Below are 13,243 nucleotides of genomic sequence, written 5' to 3' on the forward strand. Positions count from 1 at the left end.
TGTTATGGTTACTGACACTGATAGTGGACCTAATGGACAAATAAATGTAATATTCATCATAAAATGTTTCAACTTTCTAATATGGATTCTAAAGAATATAAAATATTGGTGAAAGAACCTCTTGACAGAGAAACTATAGACCATTATGTTGTCTCTATTGTATGTCATGACATGGGATCACCTCCATTAAAGACTAAGAAACAGTTCTCTGTCAAAGTAACTGATGTCAATGATGTAGAACCACATTTTACCAAAGAGACATTCCAATTCCTCACCTATGAAAACCAGAAAGTTGACTTCCCTATTGGCTTCATCAATGCTACAGACCCTGATCTTGGAGATGGAGGTCAACTTACATATTCTATCATCAATGATAACAACAATGATAACATTCCTTTCCACCTGACAAAATATGGATTTATTTCTACATCACAACCAATAGATCGGGAAGTGAAAGACATCTATAATTTACAGGTATTAGTCAAAGACAATGGAACACCTTCTCTGAATAACACTGCTAACATTCTTATTGAGATTCTAGATAAAAATGATAATGCTCCATATTTTATTTTTCCTAATAATGACCCTTACAATTTAGATGTCCACTACCATCCACACAGTAAGAAGGACATCACAATTCTGAAAGCATCTGACAAAGACACTGGAAACAATGCTTTCCTCACATATGGAATACTGAGATCCAATGATAAAAACCTGTTTACAGTGAACTCACACACTGGTGTGTTATCTTTCTCTCGCACAGTTTACCAAAATGATGCAGGAACATATGAGCTGCAGTTTATAGTGAAAGATGGTGGTACTCCAGTTCAATCAGCAACAACTGCTATCATACTAACACTGTTTGTTAGTAATGATACATCTCCAATGTTGACTGCTATCCACTCACAGTCTGATAACAATCTGAATATGACTTGGATAATTATCATTGTAGCAGCAGCTGTAATACTATCTGTGGCTGTTGTAGTGTCAATAACACTGTGTGTTTTCAAATGTATTAATCACTTCAATAATTCTTCTGGAGAAAAAAATAATCCAAAATTTCTCTCTCAGACTGAAATGAGACAAATTCTGTATCAGACTAACAATCCTGTTGCAATAACTCGGAATGCAGAAGAGATATTTAGCAGAAATCTTCAGTCAATAAACCCCAAAAGCTCATATTATCCAGAGATGGAACAATTAGCCAATGAATGGAAATTCTCAACAACACCCAGGAGACTTCCACCAGTTCCACAGGTATGTCAACCATAAATCTACTTTTTACACATTATTTTTCTTCATTTGTGTTTATTAATTTAAATATTTCTGTTTGATTTGTATATTAATTCTAAGAAAAGAATGAGTAAGTGGTAATGTTGATTATATCTTCCCAGTTCTTTACTGGAATGACTTTATGAACCATAGTGCATTAAAAGTTGACACTGTCATGATTTAACTAAATAGTGATTTGTCAATTCCCCTGTCTACTGTCCTCATAATTGTCTAATAGTACAATTTATTTGCTTTTTGTTTTTTGCTAGAAAGCTCTCTTTTTCTGCTTTTGTTGTTGTTAAACTTAGGTCCAGACATGAATGAACAAACCTACAATCTAATTTCCATTTATAACAGTTCATCTCTTTTTTTTTTTTTAAGGAAATTTTGTATCTAAGACAACATTGTCCTCAACCAAATGTGTACTTGTACTTCTAACATGGCAGGTAGTGATTTGAGGAAGATTTACTTACTATTTCTAATAGATCAAACAATCTCATTGGAGTTTCCAATTGGTTTCAAATTTTCTAATGAACAATTATGATGTGCTAAAAACCATGAATACAAATACTCCAAATTTTAAATTCTCATATAAAATCAATTTAAGTCTTGTCCATATAAACTTACTGGAACAAACTCCAGTTGTTTCTGTTCAAAACCCACTAAAAATGAAAGTAGTACCTTAAAAAATCTCAGTTTATTTCAGAGGTATTTCATAAATTCAGAACCATATTATACAGAGCTACTGCTTTAGCAACCATGTTTTAATTAGTTCAAATATATTACAAAATTTATTAGATTTAACAGAATTCAGATTAGTTTTTCTGGTAAGATATAAAACATAAGTCATTGAAATAAAACAGTGAGAATCATAACCTCCCAAATACACATGTAAATCTTTGGCATTTCATTGACAGATATACAATAAGCAGGTTTTGGATGTATCATGTGAACAAAGTGACAGCAGCAATATTGTGACATCAAACAACCTAAGTGATACATTGCCATCTCAAAAAGATCGCAACCGTGGATGGAGTGAAGGAGATATTACATATCAGACGTCAGGTAATTTAAGCATTTCTCACTCCTCAATCTGTTCCATAATCTGAAAAATCATTTTAAAACCCTTTTAAAGAACTATGGTAACCTACAAGATAAGATTTGTACTTCATCATAGGTTGCACACATACTATTCATAATTCACATACATACTATTAATAGTAAAACATATCTTTAAGACAGATTTCTTAATTTCCAATAAAACATCCAGTACAATTGTATAATATATTTAAAACATTAAATCTTTTCTATTCTAATACATAAAAGATATACTATAAAATGACAACAAATGTAAATCACTGAAAGTAAATAAGTAACAAGTAATTAACCTTCTCAATATTTTATAAAGATGAAAGAGAAACTAACATAATATCAACATGTAATTAGTTTTAAAATAGTTTTTGTATTATTTTTCAGAAATATAATATTCCTTTAAAAGTTTCTATTTAAAATATATCCCTTTATCTTCCAGAATACAGTAACTACAAACCAAATATACCCCCCACAGCAAAAAGTGATCATGAACAAGATACATATCTAGCACCAGTGTAATTGTGAACTCAAAAGAAACAAACCTCCAATTCATTGCTATGAAAAATATTAATAGTACTTTTTTAAAGTTTAAACATCAAAACTGCAATTGAATTAAATTGTTATTTCTAATTTGATTATATAATTATAATATATTATTTAGCACATATAAACTAATTAAATCAAAACCATATCCTGAAAACATACCGTTTTGCAATTATTTTCTTTAAACCTATGCTGTAAGTGTAAAACAAAACTAAATCATCAAATTAAATAACAGAATAGTTTATTACAACTGGCACTTGTATATTATTACTTTAATGTACTTATTTTAGTAATTTTGAAAAAAACAAGAGCTGAATTTGAACTCAGAAAATAAGAGAAAAAGATTACCCTAAGGTGTTTACTTTCTTTGATCTATTTTTGAAAAATGTTACTAAATAATGAAATAACATCAATAGAATAACAGAAAACTTTCAGTAACATGAAATTAAACAGGATATTTTGTAGTTCAATATATGTGTAATTGTCATTAGAAATTGACAGTTTATATACTGCAGAACTCAGTGTGTATGCATGTATATAAATGCAATATATAATCTATGCATATTTCATAGAAAAATATAAAAGATGCATGTTCAAGATATAATATGATAATTAAAATATATTTAAATATGTTACATACTTTACATAAAATTAGATTTACATATTGTAAAATTTATAAAAAATTTAACAACCCTGAAATACATCTGAATATATTAAATGCTGTGTATGCATCTTCTATGACTCACGAATCTGCACTAACAAGATGCTACTGTAGCAGCAGTTATACTGGAACACTACGCAAGAACAGATGTCTTCTATAAGAAGCCCAAACAAAGGATTAAGTAATGAAGGTAAGTTGCTTTATAGTTCATATTCTCAATTAATATTTTCGTAGTATATAGTTGATAGTGAGGTATAATAACCTGATAAAATCTAGAAAGTCTGTTATGAGAATTATATAAAGAAACTTGCCATTAACTATTGCATTACCAAAAAACAATTATTGCAGCCATTTATTTAATGAAGATAGTTACTGCAGTATATTCACTTCAATGAAAATACTTCTAGCAGTGCCATTGCACAAATACTGATTAGAAAATTTATATTTGTTTACTTATCTAATGTTATTTATAAAATTATTTTGTAAATTTGGACAACTGAAAATTGTTTTATTAATTTTCACAAATGTTGATAATTAAGCACAGAGATGTCACTCAATTTATATTTAGCGGCTAGTAAAAAATTTAGATATACAATAGTACATGTTCATTTAAGCCTCAGATTTTTCTGTGAGAAGAATCTGTTATTTCTTCCTTTCTTCTTCATTAATGCAGTTATTTCATTTGTAATCAATTTCCTTAAAGATATTAATGTCTCAGTTCCCAGTTACTATTCACTATAACTTGGTGAGGAGGGATTCTTGACTGATATAGAAATTATCATTATGCATATCTCTAATGATACAAACTTAAATATCTAAAGAAATACATCACTATAAATATTTTGTTAAAATATAATATGAATCAATTACTTTCACAAAAATTATTCTCCTCTTGTTAAAAAACAACAACAACCTATATAGATGATTAAACTGATATAATTATATTATTACAGAGATGTACTTGCATAGCAAATGACTTGATCTAAGATTGTTGTACAGAATTTTGTCAGTGAACAGGTTACAGGTTCAAAGTGATGAAAATATTTTCCCAAATTATATTTAAATGTTGAAGTGAATCTAACGGTTTTTGTGTGTTTTTAAATGGCTTATAAACACCTTCTATACTGCAATTATATTATTGCTGTTAGTTTATTTTCCTTTAAAAACGTTGATTTAATCCAGTGACACAAAATTATATGCTGTAAAGCATTTAGTCTATGTTTGTATTACACAAGCAAATGTTAGCAACCAAGGATTCTTAATAATCTACCATTTTTACTGTGTATTGACTATATGTCTTTCATCCTACATGCAGGGGATATAAAAACCAAAGTCATTAGATTAGTAATCATATTTCCAAGTACTCACTATCCCAGCATTTAAAGAAAATATAGCAACTGCTACAATAGTCTCTAAACAGTTCCTTAAATCAAAAAGAAAGTATGCCAGTCCAACATAAGTCCTTCCACCCACCCAATTTGTCTTCATATTCCTAAAAAAAAATTAAACTCTTACAAAACCTGCAATATATGCTTTGCAGTTCATCATAGGATGCACACATATCATGCATTGAAGATTTGTTCAGCAGAACAACCACATTATATAAAGGTATTTCAATTTCAGCAAACAATGGCAATAATACTGAGCTGTATTAGTTAAATCACCTCAAATATTTCAGTATAAAGTATAAATGAATGGAAGTGTTAGGAAATATACAGAGATAACAAGGGAAATAACTCTGTGGTTTTCAAATGTTACACCTAATTTATACAGATAAGATACCAGTTTTTCCACAGCTTGTTTCAGCACTACTTTTTTTAAAACCTGGCATAATTAAAAGCAAACACATGAATTTCTTACAACTCACCAGACCAATACATTGGGTGACCACTATTGATATTTGGAGTCATTTGAATTCGCATGAATATCTAAATATTCTGCCGATTCAGGGGACTTTGCTTCCAAGCACAATTTAAGTGTCAGGGTGGGGCAAAGTGTAAGTACATGTCCACATCGATGTGGATAAGATAGAAGTAATGAGAGAATTGGACCATGGTTTTTTTGCTTTAGATATATGATATTGGTTAATCAGCTGCATATAATGTGTGAAAGAAAGGAAGGAAAATAATGCAATTCTTCACAGAAAGTGCTTCTCAGAAGTAAATAAACATTCAGGCCAATGATATGAATCTGCATTGCTCCTAAAGTTTCTGTACCCAGATCACTTGGATGCATGGTGTTTGGCAAATCTAGTTTCAACCCCAGTAGTTATGAGTGCTGCAATGGCTATCTTGTATTCAAGACATTAAACATATCAAACAGAGTAGGTGTATTCTTGAAAGAAATTTACTTACGCACATCATGTATAGTGACTGCCTATAAGCATTCTCACAGACTAACTGTGAAATATTTTTGTATGAAACAAGTTAATAAAGTCAACTTGTAACATTATTTCAGTAATTACAATTGAATTGTACAATTTTGGGGCAATAATTGAACTCAATCAATGGCAATTTGAAAGTTAGCAATGCTTTTATGTTTTGTCAAAAATCTGTGCAGCAGTAATTTCTTGAGTGAAAAAAAGTTGATTGCACCACTGTATAACATGAGCAACAAATGCAGTTTCTTTGCTGAGTTTATTCAGTTTTTTTTATCATTCTTCCCTCCAATGTAGCCTTACTGGCATCTCATTGTCAATTAAATCTCTCCCATGTAACAACTCTATTGTGTAGTGCTTGTTTTCTCTTTGATGAATGTCTAATATTCTGCAAGATACAGCAGTCTAAAAAATACTATTTCTATTGAAAACATAAATAACATAAATTGACAAGACATGGAAATTCAATTTGGGCAGCCAGTTATTCATTTTTGTGAGATATGTTATGATTTAAACTATTGGCAAAATGTTAAGTATGAAATCTGTACCCTGGGAAGAAGTCTTGTGAAAAAAATCTGCTGATTCATTACTCCTTTTGTTTTAAGTTTTACCTCAATTTATTGCCTATTTTACCTTGTTAAAAATTTATCAAAATTCATACATATGGTGATAATTGAAATATGACAAGCTTTAAAGCAACATCAATACTTAAATGTAAATTTCAACAAAAATTCTATGATTAAATTCGAAATTTTCTTCTTTTATTTAAGTAATATGGATTCAAGAACAATGAAATAAAACAATGATTGGAAATAATATTTTACAATTTTACATTTTGCATGTTTGGATAAAAGCAGTCATAGCTGTAGATATTTCATACTATATCAATGAAGAAGACAGTCCTCACACCTATATAGGAGACATTGCTGTTGACTCCAACTTATCACACCCTCTCAAACATGAGCAACGCACTCTCATTACATTTACACAACTACAAAGGACAGTCGAGAGTGGTTCTCAATTATTCAATGTCACCAACTCAGGAAAACTCTACACTACTCAAACACTGGATGCTGAGTCTCTGTGTACATACAACAAGGAATGTTCAAGGATTCTTAAGGTTGCAGTGAGGAAAGCAGAAACGTTCATAAAAATATTAAAGATAAAAATATTAATAGAAGATATCAATGACCATTCACCAGAATTTCGAGATGATCAAATAAAAATACAATTTGATGAAACAGATGCAAAAGGATCAACAAAATCAATACCAAATGCTGTTGATAAAGACATTAGCCTTCTAAATTCTAAGATTACATATAAACTGAAAGACAAAAGTAAGAAATTCTCACTATCCATATTTAAAGGGTTTGATGGAGTAAACTTACTTAAAATAACCCTAGAAGAAATGTTAGACAGAGAATTAAAAGACACTTATACGTTACTGTTGATGGCTAAAGATGGTGGCTCTCCACAAAAAGAAGGTTCTTTGAAGATAGAAATCTCAGTTACAGATGTCAATGATAACCAACCAATGTTTACTCAGAAATCATATAATATTTCCATCAGTGATACACATCACAAATCTTCTCCTGTTTTTGTTTTATCAGCAACAGATTTAGATTCTGGCCAAAATGGGAATGTTACTTACTATTTACATAGAAATACAAATAAATATGCCAGAAAACATTTCAAATTGAAGAGTAAATCTGGAGAAATTTTCCTTAATAATAATTTCTTAAGTAATAAAGAAAGTAAATACCAACTATACATTGAAGCCAGAGATGGTGGAAAACCATCTTTAAGTTCTACAACAATATTAATTATTAATATAATTAACAATCAGAATAATGCACCAACAATAAATATAGATTTTGTATCTCCACTAACAAAAACTTCTACTGCTATTTCAGAAGGAAGTAAAATTGGAAGTTTTATAGCTTATGTTATGGTCATTGACACCGACAGTGGGCGTAATGGACAAATAAAATGTAATATTCATCATAAAATGTTCCAGCTTTCCAATATGGGTTCTAAAGAATATAAAATATTGGTGAAAGAACCTCTTGACAGAGAAACTATAGATCATTATATTGTTTCTATTGTATGTCATGACATGGGATCACCTCCATTAAAGACTAAGAAACAGTTCTCTGTCAAAGTAACTGATGTCAATGATGTAGAACCACATTTTACCAAAGAGACATTCCAATTCCTCACCTATGAAAACCAGAAAGTTGACTTCCCTATTGGCTTCATCAATGCTACAGACCCAGATCTTGGAGATGGAGGCCAACTTACATATTCTATCATCAATGATAACAACAATGATAACATTCCTTTCCAACTGACGAAATATGGATTTATTTCTACATCACAACCAATAGATCGAGAAGTTAAAGACATTTATAATTTACAGGTATTAGTCAAAGACAACGGAATGCCTTCTCTGAATAACACTGCCAACATTCTTATAGAGATTCTAGATAAAAATGATAATGCACCTTATTTCATCTTTCCTAATAATGACCCTTACAATCTCGATGTCCACTATCATCCACACAGTAAGAAGGACATCACAATTCTGAAAGCATCTGACAAAGACACTGGAAACAATGCTTTCCTCACATATGGAATACTGAGATCCAATGATAAAAAGCTGTTTACGGTGAACTCACACACTGGTGTGTTATCTTTCTCTCGCACAGTTTACCAAAATGATGCAGGAACATATGAGCTGCAGTTTACAGTGAAAGACGGTGGTACTCCAGTTCAATCAGCAACAACTGCTATCATACTAACACTGTTTGTTAGTAATGATACATCTCCAATGTTGACTGCTGTTCACTCACAGTCTGGTAACAACCTGAATATGACTTGGATAATTATCATTGTAGCAGCAGCTGTAATACTATCTGTGGCTGTTGTAGTGTCAATAACAATGTGTGTTTTCAGATGTATTAATCACATTAATAATTCACCTACAACAAAAGATAATCCAAAATTTCTCTCTCAGACTGAAATGAGACAAATATTGTATCAGACCAACAATCCTGTTGCAATAACTCAGAATGCTGAAGAGATATTTAACAGAAATCTTCAGTCAATAAACCCCAAAAGTCCATATTATCCAGAGATGGAACAATCAGCCAATGGATGGAAATTCGCAACAACACACAGAAGATTACCATCACTTCCTCAGGTAAGTCTCATCATCTGTAAACAACTATAAATATATTTATAATTCAATATCAACACATTATAAGCACATAATTAAACTATTAACCGAAAGCCTTTTCCTTGATATGAATATTGAAGATTGTGTTTTACATTGTAAATATTTTTGATTGAAATGAGCAAATACTCTTAATGATTTGTAGTTAAATTTCTTGGAATGGGCACATGAGGCTGCTTCATTTAACATGATTATGATCATTCTATTTCTTTCAATGCTTTACATAGGATAGAGCATCCACTCAGATGCTAAATTACCTAATGCAGTGTTTCATTGATGTCCTGTAAAGCAAGCACTATTTTATTTTGAGAGCAGAAAAGTCAATGCAACTAGTATATGAGCACATAAGCAGACATCTCCCATAAATGTTCAATACCACAGTGACTAGTAACAAAAAAAAGATATAATGACAACCTATTAGCATACTGATTAAGGTTCCATGGATTACTTATGAAGGGAAGTTTATCCATTAAGTAAATAACATTCCTAGTAATGCAGTCAAGATGCCAATCATAGAAGGCAACATGAATTCTAGATAGGAGAATGGCAATCTGAACCAAAATAATGTATGTGAGTCTTGCTGTCTAAGTAAAAATAATAAATCAGTCCTTGTCATATATTTTGCAATATATTTTAGAATGTGAAACTTAAAATGGATTATGACAGTAAGTCTTACAACTCAAAGTAGGGGATTTATTTTCAGGGATAGATTTTAGAAGTCACTCTCATAAAATACTAGCTATTTATATCACAAGAGTTTTGATCTGCTAGATATCTGGAGATATAAGTTTATATTTTCTTGTAAAATGTTTGTGCAGTAATTTATATGCTGGCTACGCCATTCAATGACACTTTCCAGAGCTTCAAAAAAGAAAATGAAGCACATTTGTGTATTTTTCTGACCATATTTACTTGAATACAGAACTAGTGAAGAAGTCAGAATGCATTTTAGTATAATATTTTAGTTTAAACTGACAAGATTGATTAAATGAAAGCAACAGGTCTTGCTGAAAGACACAATGCACTGCCTGATCCAAGCATCAAAACCATGTCCTAACAATAGTGAGCCCAACACTCTAACCACTAAGTTACATAACCCTGTGATTCATCTTTATTCTCTTAAGATAAACATAATTATCACATAATTTTAATGCAATATCTTAGCTCTTAATATCAATAGCTCTTCTTCATTATACATTTTCCATTTATGAATATCTTATGTGTTTCCTTCAATAGGTAGTGTGATGATATCTAATATACCCAAAATATTAAAATTAGTTATTTGAAAGAACTATATTATACTGATCACCAAGTCCCAACTTAAAGTAATCTTTTCAGTACACATACTAAAATTCACTGTCAATTGTTACCTTTCATGAAAATTTTATATTTTGCCAAAACTACATCAATAAATTGACTATATTTTATGATACAAGCATTATCTTAACCTTGATCTTTTGCTCAACAAGTCTAAAGTGTACCTTGCAACTAATAACTCTCATAGCTGTGGTGATACACAAACTTGCTTTGTTAGGAAACAAATTTAACAAACAAAAATATTTTCATATCATCAACAAAATCTTCCTAATTGAAAATGCTAACTTTCATTTAAATCACGTTGTTGTTTCATCTTACCCTCTTTTTTGAGTATTCCAACTGCACTTCACCTATTTTAAATCCTTATTATTAAATCTATCTTCTAACTTCTCACCATCCATCATACTTCCTATCCTTAAATTTATAACAGTAAATGAATTATTTTTTTTTTATGAAGACTGAACATTTTTTCTCACGCTTTCATGTATCTCATTACCTACACAGAATTTATGTTACACATTAACCTCACACTAGAATTACTTTCTGTGCTTAGTTTTTGGAAGTAAATTAATATTTACATTTCAGCAGTATTGTTTGCTCATTCTTAGACACAACAATGAATGAAAACTGAAAAATATGATTCCATTTTCCATTTTTATAAATGGAAATAGAATACTTGTCTAGCCATGAAATTATAGTTCCAATATTTTATTTACATATTATATTCATGAATTCAAAGAATACTAGCATGATAAAAATTATATTCATACTTAGAAATAAAAAAAGAGAACTATTCAGTGCCCATTGAACATGCAACCCATGTTTTCATTTAATATATTTTACAAATATGGCAGTGAGCTGGCAGAATCATTACCATGTGGGAAAATTGCTTAGCAGCATTTCTTCCAACTTTATGTTCGGAGTTCAAATGCTGCCAGGGTCAATTTTGGCTTTATAAGGCAGTGAACTGGCAGAATCATTAGCATGCCAAACAAAATGCTTAGTGGCTTTTTGTCCCTCTTTATGTTCCTATTCACTAAGGTCAACATTACCTTTCATTCTTTTGGGATCAATGGAAGAAGTACTAGTTGAACATTGGGGTTGATGTAATTAACATACCCACTTCCCCAAAATCGTTGGCCTCTCGTCAAAATTTGAAACTGATATATGATATTACAAATAAAATTCAGCTAAAGTCAAATCTGTTATATTTGATAAATATATTTTGATAAAAGTCGTACTGTTTTTTTCTCTTTAGTTATACACTTAATATTTGCTGCATGTAGTCATCAATGAAAACATTGTTAAAAAATTTTTTCCATTTATCTCTCTTTTTTTTTTTTGTCAGAATTATAATAAAGATATGGTAGAGGACCGAGCTGAACAAAAATGTTATAATGATAGTATTATCACAGCAAACAACTTGAATGGCACTCTACCCTCACATAAGGAACAGAACCGTGGGTGGAGTGATGGTGACATTACACATCAAGTATCTGGTATATCAGGTAATTATAAAAATAAATCAAAAATTCTTATGAAGATGTTTTTAAAAAACTAAGTTAAATTGAATTGAATGATAAAAAATACTTTATTACTATAAATACAATAGTTTTTTGTTATCGTTTTGTAACAAATAACATACTGAGAAATTATTATAAAGCATACAAATCTTTACAAAACTATTAAACAAATCCAATCAGAAAATAAATACTATCAGTGCATCAATTTCCTTATTTCCTCTTTCATATTGGTGCTTACATTGTCTAATATCACTTTAATATTTATATATTTTGCAGAATACAGCAACTATCACCCAAATATACCTCCAACACCAAAATGTAAACAAGAACAAGAAACCTATTTAGAGCCTGTATGATGTACATTGTATTTACTTTACACTCATAACAATAAATGATATTTACTTCTCAGAACACATAGAACAAACCAACAAATAATTTAGTATTTCACTCAAAATATTTAAATGTATTCATAATTATTAGATATATATTTATTATGATATTTGAATAGATTTCGGGAATTTATGTAGAAGTCATAAAACTGACATTAGTTTTATTGAAGCCTTTGCAGCATTGATAAAAACAAATATTAATATATCTTTCACACTGATTACCATTTTCATTTCAAGAATTTATATTTTCCACAAGTAATCAAACAGAGATGTCTTTAAGGTGCAAAATACATGATAACCTAGTTTCACTTCCTTAGTTATAACCATCTTTCTTCAAAAATATCACTAAAGCCCATTTCTCTTTCTCTAGCCAAATCCTCGAATTTTATGCAGCTATATTTAGAGAGAATTACTATGGTCTCAAACAGTAATGACATCAAAAGAGAAAGGGCTAATTACACATGCAGTAGCATTGAAAATCCTTCTCACTTTTCACCACCCCACTAGCCTCTCCCTCTTCTCTTCTCCCTTTCTCTGTGACATTGCAATGCCATATAACCAATTATTTTGTTTTTTGCAATAACTAAAACTTAAACAAAATTATTTAAGATTTGAAATTATTATTTCATTACAAAAATTCATATATAGATTTTTACTAAATTTTTAACATGAAAATAAACTCTTTTTAATAGTAAAATGATGATTCCTAACATAGGCACAGTTTCAAATTTGGTGGGAAGGATATAGATGATTAAATCAAACCTAGACTTGACAGGCCTATGCAGAATGAAAGACAAATCAACTTTGGCAAGATCTGAACTTAGAAAGAAAAAA

At 30.2% G+C, this 13,243-nt stretch overlaps 2 protein-coding genes across 2 annotated transcripts in view; both read left to right on the forward strand.

The window, feature by feature from the left end:
- Nucleotides 1-13,243, forward strand: part of LOC115219409 — a 129,637-nt gene that overhangs the window by 66,725 nt on the left and 49,669 nt on the right. The window contains exon 20 of the mRNA XM_036509398.1: nt 65-1,231. Coding sequence (XP_036365291.1) covers nt 65-1,231 — 1,167 coding nt within the window. The remainder of the gene's footprint in view (nt 1-64; nt 1,232-13,243) is intronic.
- On the forward strand, nt 2,898-13,232 carry LOC118766075 (protocadherin beta-15-like). The gene is made up of 4 exons (XM_036509275.1): nt 2,898-3,758; nt 6,716-9,147; nt 11,846-12,005; nt 12,297-13,232. Exons 2-4 carry the CDS (start codon nt 6,748-6,750, stop codon nt 12,374-12,376), a joined length of 2,640 nt encoding a protein of 879 aa, XP_036365168.1. The 5' UTR covers nt 2,898-3,758; nt 6,716-6,747; the 3' UTR covers nt 12,377-13,232.

Source organism: Octopus sinensis, linkage group LG14 (genome assembly GCF_006345805.1).
Source record: "Octopus sinensis linkage group LG14, ASM634580v1, whole genome shotgun sequence".
NCBI lineage: Eukaryota > Metazoa > Mollusca > Cephalopoda > Octopoda > Octopodidae > Octopus > Octopus sinensis.

Bases quoted from the DNA above. Each gene is read 5' to 3' on its own strand.
- LOC118766075 (XM_036509275.1), top strand. From the start codon at position 6,748: ATGATTGGAAATAATATTTTACAATTTTACATTTTGCATGTTTGGATA. The intron at 9,148-11,845 runs GTAAGTCTCATC...TTTTTTTGTCAG, and splicing joins GATTACCATCACTTCCTCAG to AATTATAATAAAGATATGGT. The intron at 12,006-12,296 runs GTAATTATAAAA...TATATTTTGCAG, and splicing joins TCAAGTATCTGGTATATCAG to AATACAGCAACTATCACCCA.